This window comes from the organism of the source record quoted next, unplaced genomic scaffold, assembly GCF_019419815.1.
Source record: "Pyrus x bretschneideri cultivar Hongxiangsu unplaced genomic scaffold, Pyrus_bretschneideri_v1 Contig74, whole genome shotgun sequence".
NCBI lineage: Eukaryota > Viridiplantae > Streptophyta > Magnoliopsida > Rosales > Rosaceae > Pyrus > Pyrus x bretschneideri.
Genome location: NW_025999814.1, coordinates 1,125,628 through 1,144,028, shown reverse-complemented (window position 1 = coordinate 1,144,028; position 18,401 = coordinate 1,125,628). Strand labels below are relative to the sequence as shown.

Below are 18,401 nucleotides of genomic sequence, written 5' to 3'. Positions count from 1 at the left end.
GCTCCATTTTCCAAACTACCTCCTAACATGTGAAGTTTCACAAACCTGCAGATATTTGCATGCTCGCTAACCAATTATTTCATAACTACCGTATGTCGTGAAATGCCCTCGTGGATAATGTCCTTCTTTTTAACCCACTACACCTCGTGTTCAAACATTCATCCCTCCTCTTAGTGTAAATTAGAATAATGCCATCACTTGTACTAGAAATTTTTTTTTTCATAACTAGTGCAACATTAGGCTAGTGTTTTTGCTCTCTTGCACCGAAGTTTGAATCCACCTCTATATTAGAGTGGTTGCGCATATCGTCTTGTCATGAAAGCAAACAACTTCATAAACATTAATCAGAGTGGCAACTCATAATGGTTACATCATGGAAACTCCACTTATGCAAAATATAATTCTTCTCAGAAATGGGAAAAACAATCCCATTTAGCAGCATCATTATTTCCACCCTTCTGGGGACTGTTAAGTTCTTAACTGAAAAGACAAACGAGTAGGAGGGATAATTTTGCATATAAAACTTTTCCCACCAGAAGGGTAGAATGCACCAGCAGTTGAGGCATCAGGAATAATTTGAATTCTGAAACTTGCCCTGGCAGTGGAGATTGCCAATGCTGTTGCCATCACTAACCAAATTAGAAATTGCAGCCTCATCCTGCACTCCCACATTTTTGTAGTGGATTCTTGGGATCATGGACTGAGCCGGGCATACTGAACTGGACTGCGCTGTGTGGCTTAGCCCAATCTCCTCTTGTGTTGCTCGTGTCCATGACAGAAGAGAGAGAGCACAATTAGATTCTCTGTCGCGGTATAATCCATTGGCAAACATTCTATGGCTGTTGCTAGAATTTCCCAGTGCAAAGTTGGCATTTGTAAATGGTTGGTAGACAGAAGCTTCTGAGTGCGCGTATTCAAAGCCTTGCACAAATGGGATTTGTTTTTCTCGGTAAGTATATGAGCTTCTTCTTGTCTCATTTAATTGTGAGTGGTTATCAAGCAGCACAGAATCATTCTCCGGTTTCAATGCGTAGCCCCACGGAGAGTTCATGACAGCATTTGCTGCACACATTTGTGGATTACCGAATGACAAGAATCTTGTGCCTGCATATGATAAGTTTGAACAGTAAAGAACACACATTGTGCTTTCAGTTAAGCCAATGAAAACATTAGCAGATATACATTTTATCAGGAAAAAATTCCAAACCTTGGTAATTGGAAAGAAATCTTCCCAAATTTGTGGACATGGATTCTGACTGACGCTTCCTCCTACGTTTGTTGTGTCCATCAAGACGTCTTCTGCAGCTTCTTTTTCCTTCATCGAATTCCACCAACGAATGGAACCTTCGACATGTCACAAAGAAATGTTACTTGTTTGTTTGTAAGACTAATCATATTTTCATCACAGCATGCATTTATAACATAGAAATTCCTAGAGCCATTGCATCCCACTTACCTGCTGCACTGCTGACAGAACCGCCGTTCCTGGCCCTTGATTGTAACTTTTGAGGTCTTTGAATGGAGCTCACATACTTTATGCCGTCGATGATAATCCCGGCATTTGCTAAGGTCCGAATTGCACCCATCAACCAAGCATGCAGCAATCTTGGTTTCGTTATTGGGTTGTCGCGGTCTTTTCAAAGATGTAGTACTCGAAGATGGCTTCCTCATAGAGACCCCAGGATCCTTCAACTTGCACCTTGATCCATCTTCCATATCGATAATCAACTGAGCTCAAAGTTTTGAACTTTATCAAGTAATATCCCTTATTTTTATGCAGAACTGGAAACTGGAGCACTGTTTAACACGCCTTTTCTTCACGGAAACAGTTTCCGAGACGTCCCCAATAACCAAATAATGAAGTAGGTTAGAAGAAAGAAAAACAGAAAAAGATTTGCACGAAATTATTTATTTATGTAATTCTCTTTTCTGAAATCTTATCTTCTTAAAACCAGATGAAACATATTCCCTCCAAGTAACATAAGAAGAACAATCAGCCTGCACATGCATTCCATAACTTCTCATACCAGAAGAAATGCAAATAGGGATCAGAAGTGTGGTCAACGTCATAAAGAATAAAGAGATATCGTTTACACCCCAAAAAAATTGATGTTTTCATAAGGAAGCATCGAAGGCTTTCCACTAATTGAGATTTGGCCGTACAAGGATCAAATTGTATCTGAGGAACAGGGATACAAAAGAGTAACGACAGAGGCACACAGACCAATTAATCGTATCGGTCTTGTTCCTAAATTTGGAATGAAAAGAGGAGTAACGCTTCCTAGCACAGAACATAGAATATGTTCTAACATAGGGTTAAATCATATATCGAGGACATTAGTTGACAACAGTAAAAAGATGGGCGCCTAATTCCAATGCAATAGTGGTCTATTGGTGCAAGTCAGTTGAACACCATAACTGATGAGTAGGTAGGTGGGTTATGTGGGGAGGGGGGATTCCGACTCGCGTGCATGGGACAGACACGTTGCCCTGATTAACTGACATAACATACATCTAAACAAATATAGGGACCATTAACAAACAATCTTGAATTATTCATCGATAATTTCTTCAAATTCTTTTCCTAAAAATTGGTCAACCAGCAAAATTTCGTCTTCCTGATTGAAATAAAAGTCATTCTAGTAGTTACAAGAACACAAGAGTTTTTACCGTTTCAGTCCACTTTTGGCGATCATTTCAAATGCAATAAACAGTAGAGAATTTTGAACTTGTCTCCCAAATATGGTGAGGAAAAGCAAAACAAAAAAGGATATAATAATTGATAGGTACCTCAGACTCTGGGTGGTTTAATTTGATAACCTCCAAGCTCTCCAATTACACAGAGAAAACCTGAGAAGATAAGAAAAACAAGAAAAAGAAAGAGAATAAGATGCCTCGTTTGGAATGAACAGCCATCACTTTTCTACCAAACAATACAGACAGCTAGAGCAGTAGCTGCTAACTCTTCCTAGCTAGGGAGGGCAGAGCGCAAGAAGCTGAGTAAAGAGTGAGCTGCAAGTCTTCCCCTCTTACCCTTTTGGATTTGCAGCCATTTTAGCGAAAAAGAGAGAGAGATGCACACCATAAATAAAGACTGAACATTGAAAGCAAAATAAAAGGGGAAAAACGAGTGGAGGGGAAAGGGACAGCGTGTAGTTGCTTTCAAACTTTAGGGGAAAGGCCAAATGGAATTTAAATAAAAAGAGTTGAGAGAGTTTCTTGTGTTCCATAATTCACGTTTTATGTTCATGGGACAATAACTTGTGGAGGACACTCGGACTACTTTACAAGTAAAGAAACTCATATGAGATTTCGTGTATTTTGATCTCATTTGACTTTATGCTACTTTTACTAATCATGAAAGCTGCTTTAATTAGATAGCCGTCTCCTATTACAGAATTCAATCGCTACTTCTTCAATTATTATTTGTTAAATTTGACTACATGCTTTAGGATTTGAAGTCAACCCACATCCACAAACCAGAACTGGAAGCAGAAATAGAACTAGGAGCATGGGGGACATGTGCACAAAAGTTAAAACTCATATTGTGACGGTTTAGCCATTGGATTAGGTTTGGAAGAGGAAGTTAATCAACTTCATGGAATCTATCATATTTATATTTTGCGTAAGTAGAAATTTTTTTATGCTTATTTGACATGTTGATACCTTTTATCAATTGCAATGATATTAACCCATTATCAATAACTAGATAGACCTTTGCTTGAGTACTAAAATTGTAATGATGTCTCAGGTGGAGCTAAAGGGGGGACCCACATTGTGAGAGGGATGGGCAATGGATACCGACTAGAAAGCCAACTCTGATCTGAGCTCTCCTCCATCCTTTTTCCTTAAAACATTAATCAGTTTTGCTTATCTTGGTAATTAATCACCTCTTAAAGAGGCTAATCTGCTTCAACTTGACAAATCTGGAAGCCTAACCCCCACCGCCACTTGGTCACAAAAAGAAGTATTCAAACTCTCCGCAAATTGAATTTTACGCCCCGAAGACCTTTCGGATTTGGAGGACCACGTGTCAACGACCCTTTTGGTAAATTTTAAATTAAAATAAATTAAAATCTCGGCACGCGCGAGCACCACCCGCCAAAAGAAATGGTCCCGGCTCTTTCGCAACGTTTTTCTTCTCTCGACGCTCGAGTGTCGGCCACATACTTTCCGAACACTATTTATGGCAACAATATGTTATGTCACGAGCTTCGTCGTGATTAGTTCTTCAGCCCGACCAGAACAAATTCGAGCTCAGCTGCCAAAAAAAGAAAAGTAAAAGGCAGGGGAGAGATGAGATGGAGCAATGTGAGTGGTGGACCCCACGTTGCAGAACAGCACTTGCTAATAATAGAAACCCTCCCTTTCCAAGATTCCTCTTTAATCGGTCCCAGTGCAGCATTCTTTAATGCTTATCGTATGTTTTTAAATTTAAATTAGGAAGCCAAACTATTTGCCCTTCCTACTTTGGGACAGATCAAAAGCACTTTGGGAGGCTTTCTTTTGAGTTTGAAAAAAGATCTTGGTATAAAAAGAGACATGATAACCACCAACCTTTTTTTCTCGTCCTACATAATTCTGTTTAATTTTTTGGGGTGTGATATCCACACACCCCATTTTACTTCTCACACATTCTTTTAATTTTCGATTATCGGATCGGATGAATTAAGGAAGATCAACAAACAGAAATTAAGAAGAGATGTGTGAGAAGTAATTTGGAATGTGTGGATAGCACACCTCAATCTTTTTCATTGCAGGTGTTTTGATTTATGTAATTCGGTGGCTAGAAATAAAAGACGGTATATGTGGGAGAAAACAAAATTATGTGGTTATCATTCTCCCTATAAAAATTGAAATAAAGGAGTCCAATTTGGCTGGATGCTGTATTCTCTGCATTGTACATAGCCTATTTTTAGAGAGGTACCCGTGGAATGAGAATATGCTAATATATCCGTCTCTTCGGCTGCTCAAAAAGCTCTCCCTTACGCTGTAGACTGGTTCTACAAAGAGAAAGGTTCGGATAAGCGTCTAGTACAACTTCAGCCTTTTTGGGAAGCCTAGGCAAACTCTCACAGCACAACTAAAAACCAGTTTTGCTAAATTTTTGGTGTCTGATAGTAAACTGTAAATAAAAGCTTAATTTACCTTCGATTTTATAATAATTTGGCTGTCGTTAAGTACTGATTTGGATGGTTAATCCCAGCATCACATGATGAACCATGAATAGCTTCGAACGTCAGGGTGCACGCCAGCTGATGCATACGTCACCAAGTATTCCACATAACCTTGTGTCAGAACAAAACACAACTTGGAATAATTTTGATGCAGATTAGTAACATTTTCACCTGATAATGCCTGTTTTTAGCTTTGTCCATTACATCTCCAACTGCTCGCCCGGTAACTCCCATTTTACCAAGAGCGGCTCTCAAGTGCTCTTCACTGTCGCAGATAAATATTGAGACATTCGATAAAGTATTGCACAAATCTGTTAGAAAAAGTTAGATATGCCATAGGCAAGTACTATGTCCTAGGGCGACGAGATTCGATTTAAGTATGGCGAATAAAAGGATATGGTTGATCAGCCATGTATGTATGACTACTTTATCTGAAATTCATTGCATTACTAAAATAAGGCACTGATGTATTTAGTTTTCGTGCTATGGCAGTTCTATCCAATATATTACAGCCAGTAATGTTGGAAAACAAGTTAAACATCATCAGATGAATAATGAAATTTTTTTACTGTCGAAATTACCTGAAATATCGATATGGGCATCCATGATGATCTCCTACACCAGGTGTAGATGAGATGATTTTTTGACAGGAATAAGGCGTGTAATCCTGCAATGTCAAAAGGTGAACATATTTGATCGTCATCATACAACACAACATGATATATATCAAATATTTCTTCACAAGTACTTCCAGGTTTCTAATGGTATTTTTAACAAAAATGTTATATATCTAAGAATAACATCCAACAGCAAAATGCTTCTGCAACAAGCAATAAACTATGTAGAAGTTTCAATTTTTCTTGAATATTTCCCATGATTTCAGTTTTGATCCCGTGATATGAGTCTAGACATAACATCACTCAAAATTCTTACTATTTGAGTAGAATCAAGACTATATCATCTTTATACTCTTGAATCTTAAGTTTGATGTCTTACCATTCTGTTCCCCTCTCTTCCATAATTGTGGCGTATGCCATACGAATACTCTTTGTCAAACCTTTCAGCACCAACCTATGGCAAAGATCAAACGCAAAGCTTGGAATTAAACTCCAAGCAAGTCACAAGGACCAGGCACGGAACAGGAAAACACCTTAATAATACAATGCACTATGATTTTGGAATTTTACAAATTTACAACAAATTTTTCCACCATACATGGATAACAAATGTTGAAAGAAAATCTTGTGCCTGGTGTGATTATTAAGAATGAGTAGATGAAATACTTAAGAAACTCCATACTCACTTTTTGCGAGAACTCAGCTTTCCAAAACGAAAGGGCATCATCCAGCTTCAACCCAACACCCTACACAGAGGTTAATCAGAAAACTTAGCCAATGGGGAAAGAAGAGCCCGAGAAAGATAGATTCATGATTCTTTTGATAACTTTTACAGTTTGTCATAGCCAGGTTGTGCGTATAAACGTCAGCTGACAATTTTCATGTGCCAAAATACGCTACAAAAAACTATAAATTACATAATATATAGGCCATTCTGCATTCTCCAAAATCATCATTCACAATTCTACAACTTTTTCAACATAACAAGGCTGTATGACTTCAAATAATTTTGAAAACTCTAGCTAACTTGCATATAGACATATAAAAGCACCAACTAAACCCAATAAGTGGTAAACGTCACTGACTAGTATCTAGTGTTTATGTACCAAATACACATGCAACAGCAGGTTTATATCAAATAACATGTTACCGAGTTTCCCATTACATACATCTAGACTCCGACCGCCTAATTGAAATGCTAATATACCCACATAAGACAGGACAGAAACCAGAGAGTGATGCAGGTTGTAGGATAAAACCTTGAGAAAGAGACCTAGCTGCATTCTCCCTCCATGCTTTAAATGATGATCCTCCCTCAAAGTAGCATGAGTAAAACAAGAGCAGAGGCAGATATAAAATCTTCACAAGCAAAAAGAAGCAAAGAAGAGACATTAGCAAAAAAGTGTGAATTACGTTTCATAAAAACATCAAAACCCCAATGTTTATACCTTTTCAAATAGGTGGCGCATGCACAGAGGAAATGAGCTCTTGGCTGCATCATCAATGTCTTTTAAGGAAATCTGACCAAACTCTTTTGGCTACAGAGGCAGTTAACAGACTAATTAACTTCAAATTACATGATCAATACCTACAGGTAATAGATGAGCTAAAACAAGTAAAGAACTACCTCAGAATGGTCAGGACCCAGGTAACTTGAGGATAGGGCTACAACAATCTAAACAGATATTGAAGGAAAAGAAATGTCAAGAAGCTAACTTGGAAATAAATGCCTGTTTCAAAATACAAGGTTCGGGATCCGATTCTCACAGGAGTCGACCGATCCTTCTCTTGTTCTGCTATAGTTGTTGTCCATTTTCTGCATGCACAAGTGCAACTTCTGATATTTTGAAATCCAAAACCTTATGCTTAGATTTTCTTTGAAAATAGATAACAAAGCAATTATAGTAACACCAGGTATAACGAATGAGCTTTGAATTACAAATAGCCAACAATAACCTGTTTGTCAAAATAAGTGCCTTTGATAGAAGACCGCGGAATTGTGTGGCAACAAGGGAAACCACCTATTGTTTCGGGGGTGGAGAGAGAGGGAAGCAAACAAACAAAAATGATATCAATGATAATCGTCACTTCATAGGTATATCGTCTATGCAAGAAGTAATAGAAAGCATTAACTAAACCTGACTTCTAGCTATATATGCATGCCCCTTACTGATGAATACCCTACGACTGGCTACCAGTTCTGGAACTTCTTCAAACGGTAACTTAATGGAGGTTTAGGATAATAACAAATTAAACATAAAGAAAACAAAATGATAAAACATAAGTTATATAACACATGACATAAATTTACGAGGTTAGAATTTTAAAATTCATTCAATAATTTCTTTTTCTTAACAATTGACTTCGTCGATGAAGCAACACAGGCTATAAATAGAAACAACTCAATATGTATTTTTGGTAACATTGAGCCAACAGGAACCTCAGACATGGTTTTTGTCCATACCAAATACACAGAAGTTGGGAGACTCATTCCCGTACTCCAATAACTAAATCAACTAGCATGATCAAATAATAAATTAAAGAATATACAGTTGAAAAGGAAGAATGAAGCAACGATAAACACACCTTAAAGAAGATGTCACTAGCCGCAAAAGAGAAAGTAAAGGGGAAAACTTAGAATATGGATAACAGCAAAGTAATCACTTTTTTTAAACGTGTTTGAAGGAACAATGTACGTGTTCTTCTAAAAACGTAAATAAACATGCCAAATGCAAGACCAAGACCTAACAACATGTCATAGACATCCCATTATTGCGCACACCCAGATATTAGAACATTTAAACAGTGCATCTGAGTTTAACTAAGAAAATCCACAACTATAAAATAATGCACAATTTATTGACTCAGGCATTACAAAGTATATAAAATATGCACCCCTACCAGTTGGTGGAGATTGAGCACCGAGCGAACGTGAAACCGGGACCAATTTATCTGATACACTCAGCAAGGAAAGACAAACTTATACGGTGATTGCTTTAAAGGGTTTAGAAAGTATGAAACTGACATAAAAATGCCGAAATGGTCTTAGTTTCAAATGCACATTTTCTATATTGAGCACATCATATCGTAAAGACTTTAGAAAGAACGAGGCACATAATTACCTCAAGTTCTGAACCACTGACTGCCTTGTATGGAAGATCAAATTCTTCCATGAGTGCCCGCTGAATACCAAAAGCAGAATATTGATCATAAACTGACTAACAGAATGAGCCAAGTAAAATGTAGATTACCTGCGGTTCAGGTTGTTCATTCATAAATCGGTAACGAAATAAGGCAGTCTCCATGGAAAGAAACCATTTTCTCAGGTCCTCCCTAAATGCAGATTAAAAAGTAACAACGTAAAATAAGATATAATGAGGAAATCTTTTAAGAGAATAAAAGTTAGAAGTTCTTACGTTCTGCAATAAACTAGTCGCAGAACAAAGTGTGATATTATGCCCTTGTTGACGACCTCAGATGCCTGAGGATGCCTCATATTTGTCTTCCATAGTTCTATTGCCTGTAAAATGCCTAAATGTTAATTGTCTAAGGGTGCAACAAGGGAAATGAAAAGAATTTCAACCTGGAACTATGGTTTTACCAACTTCTGCATTTCGTCAGGTTTCTTTCCGCATGATAATCCATCAGAAATCCCTTTAAGCACTGCATACAGCAGTAATTATCATCAATCACTGCAACTGTCGAGATACATGCGGGGAAAACGCTAAACTCATATTCCATTGAAGAACTTACTTAACCTTCTCCATTAAAATGCCACGAATCAAATTTCACAAATTTTGTTTGATTCCGAAATCCAGAAGAAAAAGGGAAACCAGACCAACCGAAATAAGCCATGGAGCTGTACTAAAATCGACTCGGAAAGCAATTCTATTTTCCCAGCTCCCAAACAGTCGCACTCTAGCATAAAATTAATCAATTTTTTTCAGCATTTTCTACCTTAATAAGAAAATTACAAACTAATCTAAAAAATACAAGACCTTATACCGCTATGAATCTCAATCATTCTCATCCCCAAGTTTACTGGCTCTTCCTTTTCGGTTAATTTCACGCCCTAAACGGTGAACGGTTTAACTTAGCACCAGAAAAAAGTGTTTCCATTTTCCAGAATTTTCTCAGCAACGAAACAGAAACCAAAATTAATAATTCCCGATGTTTCGCCAGAAAAAAATCAGCAGCGAAAGAGAAATTACAAAGTTTCTGGAGAAGGTGACAAAATTACCTCGGAGGCGATCGAGGGCGAAGAGCTCGAACTCTTCGAGACGACATTCGAGGGCGGGAGCGGAGCGGTAGAGAGGGAGGGTCGGGACGACGTCCTTGATGAAAGATTTCGTCTGAGATCGAACGACTTGCATTTTTGCTCCTCTCTCCGGTGGGCCACTACTGCGGTGTGAGTTCTTTATATTTTATGCTTGCGCGCCAAAGAAGCCGAGCAATGAAAAATGGCGGGAAACAGCTCTCTTTACATTGCAGGCTCAAAAAGGTCGTGCTGAAGCTGGATATAGGATTTCATAGTAATTTCTGATTTTGTGTTCACTTCACAATTCGTAATTATTAAAAACCGTATTGCAATTAACATTTTCGCTTCTTCAAATAATTTACATAAAAAACACAACCTTAATGTTTTTAGCTAAGAATTAATGATGAAAAAACGTGAGAGTCCAAATGCAAAGATTGCTCGCATTTCTCGTGGAGCAATTGCCGATAATAAATTCTTAGGTGTCATTGAATGCTTACGCCACTCAATTAATCATCACATCAAAGTCAGGTAACGTAGCTAGATTGTTATTAGAGGAGTACATACACAAAGTCACCCTCAAGAATTTCTCCACCTTTGATGCCATTATTGGCCGAAACAACGAACTAAAACCTCTTCTGTGACAACAGGCATCATTCATATACATACACAAACAAATACTCAAAAATGAAACCATCTTAAATACCAATATTACGTCGTGTCTGCGCTACAAAATTCTCAGCATCCCGTCCCGTTACAGTGCCTTCGATTGGGGACAAGGCGTTTGCTATATTTGAGGTTTTGGCTCTCGAAACTAAACAGTCTAAAAAAGCTCAAGGCTTTCACCTCACAGAGAGTACAAATGATGAATTATCATATGAATATACTCTAAATGACTTTACCAGATCTATACAAAGATCCTCATAACGGTTGAATAGTTCATCGTTTCCGTTGAACCATTCCAGTTGTAGCACTTCGCGTCCTCAGGAGAGCCGAACTATTAAAAGTTGGAAACCCAAACCCGAACCAACCAGAACTGGAAGACGCATTGTTTGTGCCTTCTGGAGCACAAAGCTCACTGGAAGCCTCGCCACGATTTGAGGACTCAACCACTTCCAAGATTCCACCATTCCCCTGAAACGACAGGAGATGGATAGGACTATAAATACCTCAACCGAAAATGAGACAAAGTCAAGTAAGTAAAAATTCAAACAATTGTAGAGTTGGTTTTAAGAATAGAGGTGTTAAGCCTCCAACCAATTCAATATATTATCTTAATAAGATAGCATATCAAACCACTATACACACTTTGAACATCAATCTTACCCTTGAGGGTGATGCTGGGGGTAGCTCAAGCGCTGGCCTCGAGGACTTCGGTGGGGTCACCAAAGATGAGGGGGAGGCTGGTGGTAGTTCAAGAACTGGCCTGGAAAAACTGGATGGTGATGCCTGAATATTGTGGAAATCAGAGTCAATAAAATGCCAAATGAACCATATCAATTGAGGCTCATTCTGATAAAATAAAGTTACAAAACTATAAAAGTAATAAACTCTGAAAAAACAAAAAAATTAATGTTACATAAAGCAGTACAATCAATCATTAGTCAACGCAAAAGTAACGTAAGATGACTACAGAATCAGACATAAATATCAATCTTCCAGTTATGCAGGAAATAATCAGTACATGCCTGAATGCGTTCTGCATTTATGCCCTTTTCCATGTTCAGGGCGTAGTCACATAACTTCCATACTCCACCGGTAATCTCACCCTAATTAGAAGTCAAAGGCCAGACCGTCAGTACAAAACAGTATTCAAGGGCAGAGAATAACAACTCATAAATCAAAAGAGTTAACTACTATATACCTGCTTCCCTTCAATTCTATTAATTTTTGTTTCCTGCGACCAAAGAAAAATAAGGAATATGATTTTCCATTCATGAATATATTTTGTGAGAGATGAAAAGAAATAATAAAACAATGAGTCACCAGAGTCAGCACTGCATGGTGAACTTTTTTAAAATCTCTGCTAATGGTATCCGTCCTTCCTTGTAGTTGAACAACCTATAAATGGCAAAGAAGGTTTCTTGTTAATGAACTTGAATCACAGAAATACAAACAAAACTACTTATTAATATCTAACATACCCACCTCCTGTTGTGTCTTAGCCGTATTTTCTATACTTTCATCCAAACTACATTCCACATTGTCAAGTTGTGAAGACAATTTCCTCTGAGTGGTCTGAAAATCAGACAAAATATCTACAAAGTTAGAGACTTTTATTTTTCATTTCTAATTAAAAACATATTACAAGAAAATTCAATCCAAAAGCATGACAAACATAACAGGTTCATAAAATTTTCTTGTGAATTATGCAGACTTTCATGAAACCACCAGAAATAGATGAAATCATCTAATGATCACACGAGTTCATCTAAATCACAAAAGTTTCAACCACAACCAAGGCCTTTTGGAAATAAATTAAGTACCTCATAACATGGATCGTTATATGTGGACTTAACAATTTGCTCATAAAACCCAACCAAATGTTGGTAATTTCTAAATTCCGACATTTGCCCTTCAGCAAAATTGATAAAATAATGAAAAACTAAAGAAACCCAACAACCATCTGCCATGCCCAACCGGAACGACAACGTCAACTTCGTTAAGTCTTACAACCATCAGCCCCTGCTCTCATCTCTTGCTTTCGCTCTCTACACTATCAAAAATCTGAATGGAATGGAGGGCTGCAACCTCACAGAGAAAATTTCTGCATCTGGTCCGCCATCGCAGAGAGTTTGCCAGCTAGGTAGGGGGTGGCTCATTTTTAGTTTTATTTATTTTGTTTAAGGAATTGAAACTTATGAAAAATATATAAATAAATAATAGATGGGTCTAGTGAGCAAATGGTTGGGTCCATATAAAATTTTACCAACAACATTTGGAAGAGAGAAACACTTGACTTGCAACAGAATATTCATGGCGTAGACATATAGTCAATGTGAAACACTAATTGAATGGCATCAGTGAAGACAGAAAAACAAAAGCTCCTCTCATTCTTAAGAAAGCACTTAACATACCATGAAACAACATAACGACCAACTTATTACATAATGCACCACGTCAATTCCACCATAGATACAAGACACATTCCACCATAGATACAAGACACAATATTTCACTTGGTAATAGAAAAAGTAACGTCAGAAAATCAATAGCAAGAGAGAGAGAGAGAAGACTTGCCGAAATTGATGTAAACAGACTCTCAAGCTGTTTAGCAACAGAATTGGAAGCATCAGACAAGCTACGTCTTGTTGCAAACATCATGTCAGGAAGCTTCCACCCCTGCAAACATACAAGAAATGCACATATATAATAAACAACTTTGACAAGAGAGAACAGAAGAAAACAAAGTTTGATCCACTAGTTAATTTTTTTCAAAAATAATTTGTTTATCAAACCAAACAGGGTGAGATTTTGGAACGATACCTATCATAATTACAACCTTTTAAAAAATTTATGATTTTACGCAATAAACACCCTACAAACACAGAGTCCTTGAGAGCATACTCAAAATTCAATTCTAAATTATTAAATGGTTCATCTACTTTAGATTTTGTACACTATGACACGAATACTTGAAGATTATCAAGTTCAGATATAACTTCCCACTAGACAAAGGCAAGCAAATATCAAGTAAGCAAAGTGTTTGTTTCAGTAACCATTTTGATTAATGGATCCTACTAGATGAAAAAGAATTATAGCATCCCAAACAGGCATAGTTGGATGGACCAAACAAATGCACGTAAGGAAGTTATTAAGATGGTTATTAATGCTACATCTCTTTTGAGACCCGGGCCTTTTATCATAACTTCTGCTCGTTGTATACCTTGATCCACTATTGTTATTTATAGTAGATCATATCAAAATGTCAAGGAGAAACATAAAGGGGTTGAATCCATGTCTTAACTGGTAGTGCTTATCATTGAGCAATTGTAGTAGATACCAAAACTGAAAAGAACCAAAGTATCTAATGGCTGAAGTTTGATGTCTTCACTAATGTAAAGGAATTCACAAACACATATCAGTACTACATTTTCAAGTACAAATTTTTCTCTTTATGGCTAAACAAGTTAGCCACAGAAGTCATAGATAAATAGTCATTTTTCAAATCAAGAATGTTATTAACATCCACGATTTAGTGATAGGTAGAATTTGGAAAAAGAAGTTTGATCAGTTGGCCCAGGGGGAAGCTTTAACCTCTTTATTATATCGTACTAAATAAAACCTCTTACCTTCCACCAGAAGTAGCCATATCCTGCGGCTACTACAACAATAATTATACCATATTTGCTAGTACCTGCAGTAACCAAAACCATGTCACAGAATATCACAAACTGATAGTTACAGACCTATATACACAACACATAACAATAAATTTTATGAAAACCTTGTACTTGATTAATAACATATATTCATGCTCATCTAGCTGAGCCATAAGATGTTTACAAACTGGATGAAAAAAAAAGATATAAAAACCGCGTAATTTTGTTAGTTTATTAAGGTTTTGTTGGTGTGCTTACTAATCCAGACAATAAATAACCATGTTCAGAACTCAAGGGAAGGTAATCAAAACCTGTTCGACTCATAGTTATAACTGTAACTGGTAGTCGACATGATGCTATTATCTCCAGCTCCTTCCGTAGGTTGTTCATCTGTCAAATTTAATTATTTAATCACATTATGCCATTCACTAAAATACGAAGCTCCAATAATGAAAGCACACAGATGCTGACTGAGAAAAAGAAAAGTCGTTGCTCAATGTGTGTGGTAAGGCTAACTGTTCTAGTATCCAACTACTTTAAAAGCAATTATAAGTAATAAAAACTGTAGAAGAAAATACGAAACCTGAGCCATCAGAGAGTCGTTGTGTGGTTTATTAACCGCCGAAGTATTATCACTTCGTCTAATTTGTTTCCAAGCAATCTGTGGTCAAAACAAATACTATAAAATCTTATGGTCGTAATGATATACAGTAAAATTTATACAATTTAAAGAAAAACAAAGAACATTAAAACTGAAGATTTTTATTTAAATATAGTTTAAAGAATACAGCCAAGCCCAACAAAATATGCAAATTGTATCCCGATAAAATCTTGGAAGTTGTAATGACACACAGATTTCCCTATTGTCCTAATCTCTTCTCAAAAGCCCTCAAGAACATTGAACCTCTACCCTCCTATCCTGATTGATATAAATACTCAGTCCTTGGATACAACATCACCAGCTGGCAGCAAGATCAGTATGTATTATGTAATACATTGGATGCCACCCATACATAGACTTTAAAACAGCAAATTTGAAGTGCAATTTTTAACATATAGAATACAAAACAGAAGTAGCATGAGAAACTACCTTGAAAGCACCAGAGACAACATCAGATACACGTCCTTCTTTTGCAAGAACTGAACCAAGAATGCCTAAGAAGCATACGAAACACCAATTGATTAGAAATACATGCTCTTCAACTAAGACAGCATAAATTAACAATTTTATGTCAAACCCCACAATTGCAATAAGTTGGTTCACCAATCATGAGAAACTACCAATATGAAGACCAACCCAGATTGATTAGAACCCTTTAGATGAGGTCAGGAGCTAGTACTCAAATGGGACTGGACAGGTGACAAGCGGGCATGAAAAATCGAGAAGCAAGAAAGCACATAACCACACAAGGGGAACCATTTTCCACCTAGTTATAAAATACCTAAAAGCCTACACTTTCACGTTTCACAGCATACCATCCGATTCTCCTAAAAATACCACTAACCCATATAACAAAACAGAGTCTTGGCTGGTTTAAGCACGACTTAAGCTCCTTAATAAACATAAAACACTGCACATTTTTAATCAAATGCAAAAACCAACAGAATTAATATGGCTCGGATACTCAAATACCAATACAGCTCCACTTTCACACTCTCAGACGCCTTTCTCCATTGCAATGTCGGATTAACAGTACATTCAAAAGAAAGCATACTTCCTCCAGCTACCACCCAGCATCCCTTCAGTGTTCCCAAATGATAGAACCAGGGTTAATCGAAAACCCTAACATTTTTCTTTTTGACAAACGATAGTAGTGGGTTGAATTGTTAAATGTTGGGGGAGGGAGGGGGATCGAACCCGCACCAGGTGCATGGGCATGATTGCTTTCCGCCAGTACTATGCCCAAAATCAAAAGTTAAAAATAATAAACCAGTTCGGGACTCAATTACAACGGGGTTCGAGAACGTAACAAAATAGACTGCCATGGAGTTTGAGATACTACAAAATTGAATGAGTAAAAAGAGGAGCGAGGAATTTGTACGGACCTGCGCCGACGAGAATGGTGAGCTTGCCTAGAGGGAGAGCAGCCATCGACTCTGATTATATTTAGGTATCCTCTCGCGGAGACTAAACGGCAGAGCGACAAGGCATCGGAGCTCCTCCTCCTTTGGAGATCACAGAGCTGGTAAATTGTTTCACAAGAAATCGAATTTTCTCTCTCTTTCCGAATTCCGGGTATTTTCTCTCCTCTCTCTCTCCCTCCTTCGCTACTGAGGAAACTGAGAATCGACTACTTCTGTAGAGCAAGGCGACAACCCTATTTCCGCCCGTGAAAGCAAAATGACCTTGGGCTCGATTAGTACTACAAAGGCCCTTTTTAAAATAACTTTTACTCGCTATTCAAAGAAGTAATTTACAACAACGAGTTTATCGTTATTGTGGCTTTTTTTTTAATAAAATTAGCATTTATCTATATATTTTGTACGAGTGAACACATTTTTTTAGAAAATAAAAAGGAGAGAGAGAGAGAAGTGGGAGGTTTTTATTTTATTTTATTTTTAATATTGGAGGTAGTAAAATTTTGACTTATGAAATTACATTATTGTCCATCATTTTTTTTTGTGTATAATAGAAAACTAAATAATCTTTTTACCCTCTTTTGGTTGACAAAGAGGATTTCATTAATTAATAGAAATAAGAATATTTGCAAATTTGTAAATGTTCAATATATGAGATTGTATTATGAAAATTAAAATGTCACGTGATAATTGTGTATGTGTTCTGTGTAAATTTCTCTCTTAATTAAATATATTTTTGACCGCGATTAACAACAGGTGCTTTCTCAAAAAATACCCAGAATTATATAAGAACTTATTATAATTGGATTGTTTCATAAATAGTGTTGACTCTACGTTAATTTTAGGGGTGAGTTCGGTACAATTCGATTCAGTTTTTTGCTAAAACTGAAATCATACCGAAGTTATTATTCGGTTCACTTTTTCGTCGGTTTTCTTTCGGTTCGGATTTTTTTATTTGGTTTTTTTGTTCAGTTTCAATTTGGTACCGGTTTTTTTTTTTTTCCTTTTCTTTTCTTCAAAAAAAAAAACTTCAAATTAACAATTCCAACACAATCAATAAAACAAATATTCCACCTAAATCAAAGACATTAAAATCAAAGTTCAAACATTCAAAGTTAACTAGAATCAAGTCATCTATAGTCCAAAGCTTAAAATAAACATCAAAGTTTCAAGTTTTCCAAAAGTCCTAACTTAAAAATAACATCAAAGTTAAAGTCTTCCAAAAGTCCAACTTGAAAGAAACATCACATTTCAAGTCTTCTACACCTAAACCTTCAAGTCTTCTACACCTAAACATTCCAACTAAAATCATAAATTCAAATAAACATGCAAAGTTTCATGTCTTCCACACTTCTTCAATTCCTCAAGCTCAACGCTCACGTTTGACTAAGAGTTTGCTTCCTAACGCTTAGGTTGCCTAGGGGCAACATAGCACATTTTCTTGAATTTCCACTTGCCATTTCTACATACAAATAAAAAAAAGGGCACCAACTTATGAGTAAAAAACGACATCACCTATCTAAGGGGTAAAACGACATCATTTAACACTAACTTCGGTTTGGAACGGTACGATTCGGTTTTCGGACCACAAAAACCGAAACCATACCAAACTATTTTGGTTTGGTTTGGTTTTCTATTTTTGGTTCGATTTTTTCGGTTATGATTTCGATTTTGGTCCCCTTTTTTCGGTTTTTGGTTTTTACAATTCACCCCTAGTTAATTCCCCTATTATTTATTAGTAAACAATAATTGAATAATCCATTTATAGTGGTAAAGGAAATAATTCACATGAATATAGTAAATCTCGCTTGGGTTGCTTTTAATTTTGGTCAAATTAGTCGCTAGATTCTTATTTTATTTAAGTGATTGTGTTTACTTTTTAAAGTTTTTATTTTTATTTTTAAAAAGTAAAGTGTGTGTTTATTTTTCAAATGTTTATGAATTTTTAACT

The 18,401-nt window shown here is 36.7% G+C and overlaps 3 protein-coding genes across 12 annotated transcripts; all 3 read right to left on the bottom strand.

Moving 5' to 3' along the window:
- Nucleotides 1-310: 310 nt before the first annotated feature.
- Nucleotides 311-3,176, bottom strand: LOC103961437 (teosinte glume architecture 1). 9 transcript variants are annotated; one of them, XM_048574663.1, is made up of 5 exons: nt 3,034-3,176; nt 2,791-2,850; nt 1,457-2,017; nt 1,208-1,344; nt 311-1,104 (listed from the first exon to the last, which is right to left on the bottom strand). In XM_048574663.1, the coding sequence occupies exons 3-5, from the start codon at nt 1,714-1,716 to the stop codon at nt 566-568; spliced, it is 936 nt and encodes a 311-aa protein (XP_048430620.1). In that variant the 5' UTR covers nt 1,717-2,017; nt 2,791-2,850; nt 3,034-3,176; the 3' UTR covers nt 311-565. The 9 variants fall into 9 exon arrangements, with proteins under 9 accessions (XP_048430620.1, XP_048430615.1, XP_048430617.1 ...); XM_048574658.1 differs by having other exon boundaries at nt 1,457-1,815; XM_048574660.1 differs by having other exon boundaries at nt 1,457-1,810.
- A 1,769-nt stretch (nt 3,177-4,945) lies between these two features.
- Nucleotides 4,946-10,262, bottom strand: LOC103961502 (probable DNA primase large subunit). Its single transcript, XM_048574711.1, is given in 17 exon segments — nt 4,946-5,083; nt 5,149-5,180; nt 5,183-5,255; nt 5,349-5,442; nt 5,759-5,844; nt 6,174-6,248; nt 6,481-6,540; nt 7,054-7,113; nt 7,243-7,332; nt 7,422-7,469; nt 7,562-7,610; nt 7,751-7,815; nt 8,917-8,976; nt 9,046-9,127; nt 9,211-9,314; nt 9,396-9,457; nt 10,035-10,262. Coding segments are annotated over 17 exon segments (1,311 nt in total). The 5' UTR covers nt 10,168-10,262.
- A 465-nt stretch (nt 10,263-10,727) lies between these two features.
- On the bottom strand, nt 10,728-16,722 carry LOC103961501. Of its 2 annotated transcripts, XM_048574772.1 has the most exons (13): nt 16,418-16,722; nt 16,005-16,111; nt 15,462-15,526; nt 14,955-15,032; nt 14,683-14,761; nt 14,342-14,406; nt 13,290-13,391; nt 12,198-12,287; nt 12,036-12,110; nt 11,914-11,946; nt 11,738-11,818; nt 11,376-11,498; nt 10,728-11,183 (listed from the first exon to the last, which is right to left on the bottom strand). In XM_048574772.1, exons 4-13 carry the CDS (start codon nt 14,961-14,963, stop codon nt 10,989-10,991), a joined length of 852 nt encoding a protein of 283 aa, XP_048430729.1. In that variant the 5' UTR covers nt 14,964-15,032; nt 15,462-15,526; nt 16,005-16,111; nt 16,418-16,722; the 3' UTR covers nt 10,728-10,988. The 2 variants fall into 2 exon arrangements, with proteins under 2 accessions (XP_048430729.1, XP_009372328.3); XM_009374053.3 differs by lacking the exon at nt 16,005-16,111.
- Nucleotides 16,723-18,401: the final 1,679 nt, after the last annotated feature.

What these genes read in the sequence shown, in the direction of transcription:
- LOC103961437 (XM_048574663.1), bottom strand. Translation starts at nt 1,716, where the DNA reads ATGGAAGATGGATCAAGGTGCAAGTTGAAGGATCCTGGGGTCTCTATG. An exon ending in TTCTGTCAGCAGTGCAGCAG is followed by an intron (nt 1,345 to 1,456) that starts GTAAGTGGGATG and finishes GACATGTCGAAG; the next exon opens with GTTCCATTCGTTGGTGGAAT. An exon ending in ATTTCTTTCCAATTACCAAG is followed by an intron (nt 1,105 to 1,207) that starts GTTTGGAATTTT and finishes TATCATATGCAG; the next exon opens with GCACAAGATTCTTGTCATTC.
- LOC103961501 (XM_009374053.3), bottom strand. Translation starts at nt 16,463, where the DNA reads ATGGCTGCTCTCCCTCTAGGCAAGCTCACCATTCTCGTCGGCGCAG. An exon ending in TTGTCTCTGGTGCTTTCAAG is followed by an intron (nt 15,033 to 15,461) that starts GTAGTTTCTCAT and finishes TTTTGACCACAG; the next exon opens with ATTGCTTGGAAACAAATTAG. An exon ending in ACCATGCAGTGCTGACTCTG is followed by an intron (nt 11,947 to 12,035) that starts GTGACTCATTGT and finishes CTTTGGTCGCAG; the next exon opens with GAAACAAAAATTAATAGAAT.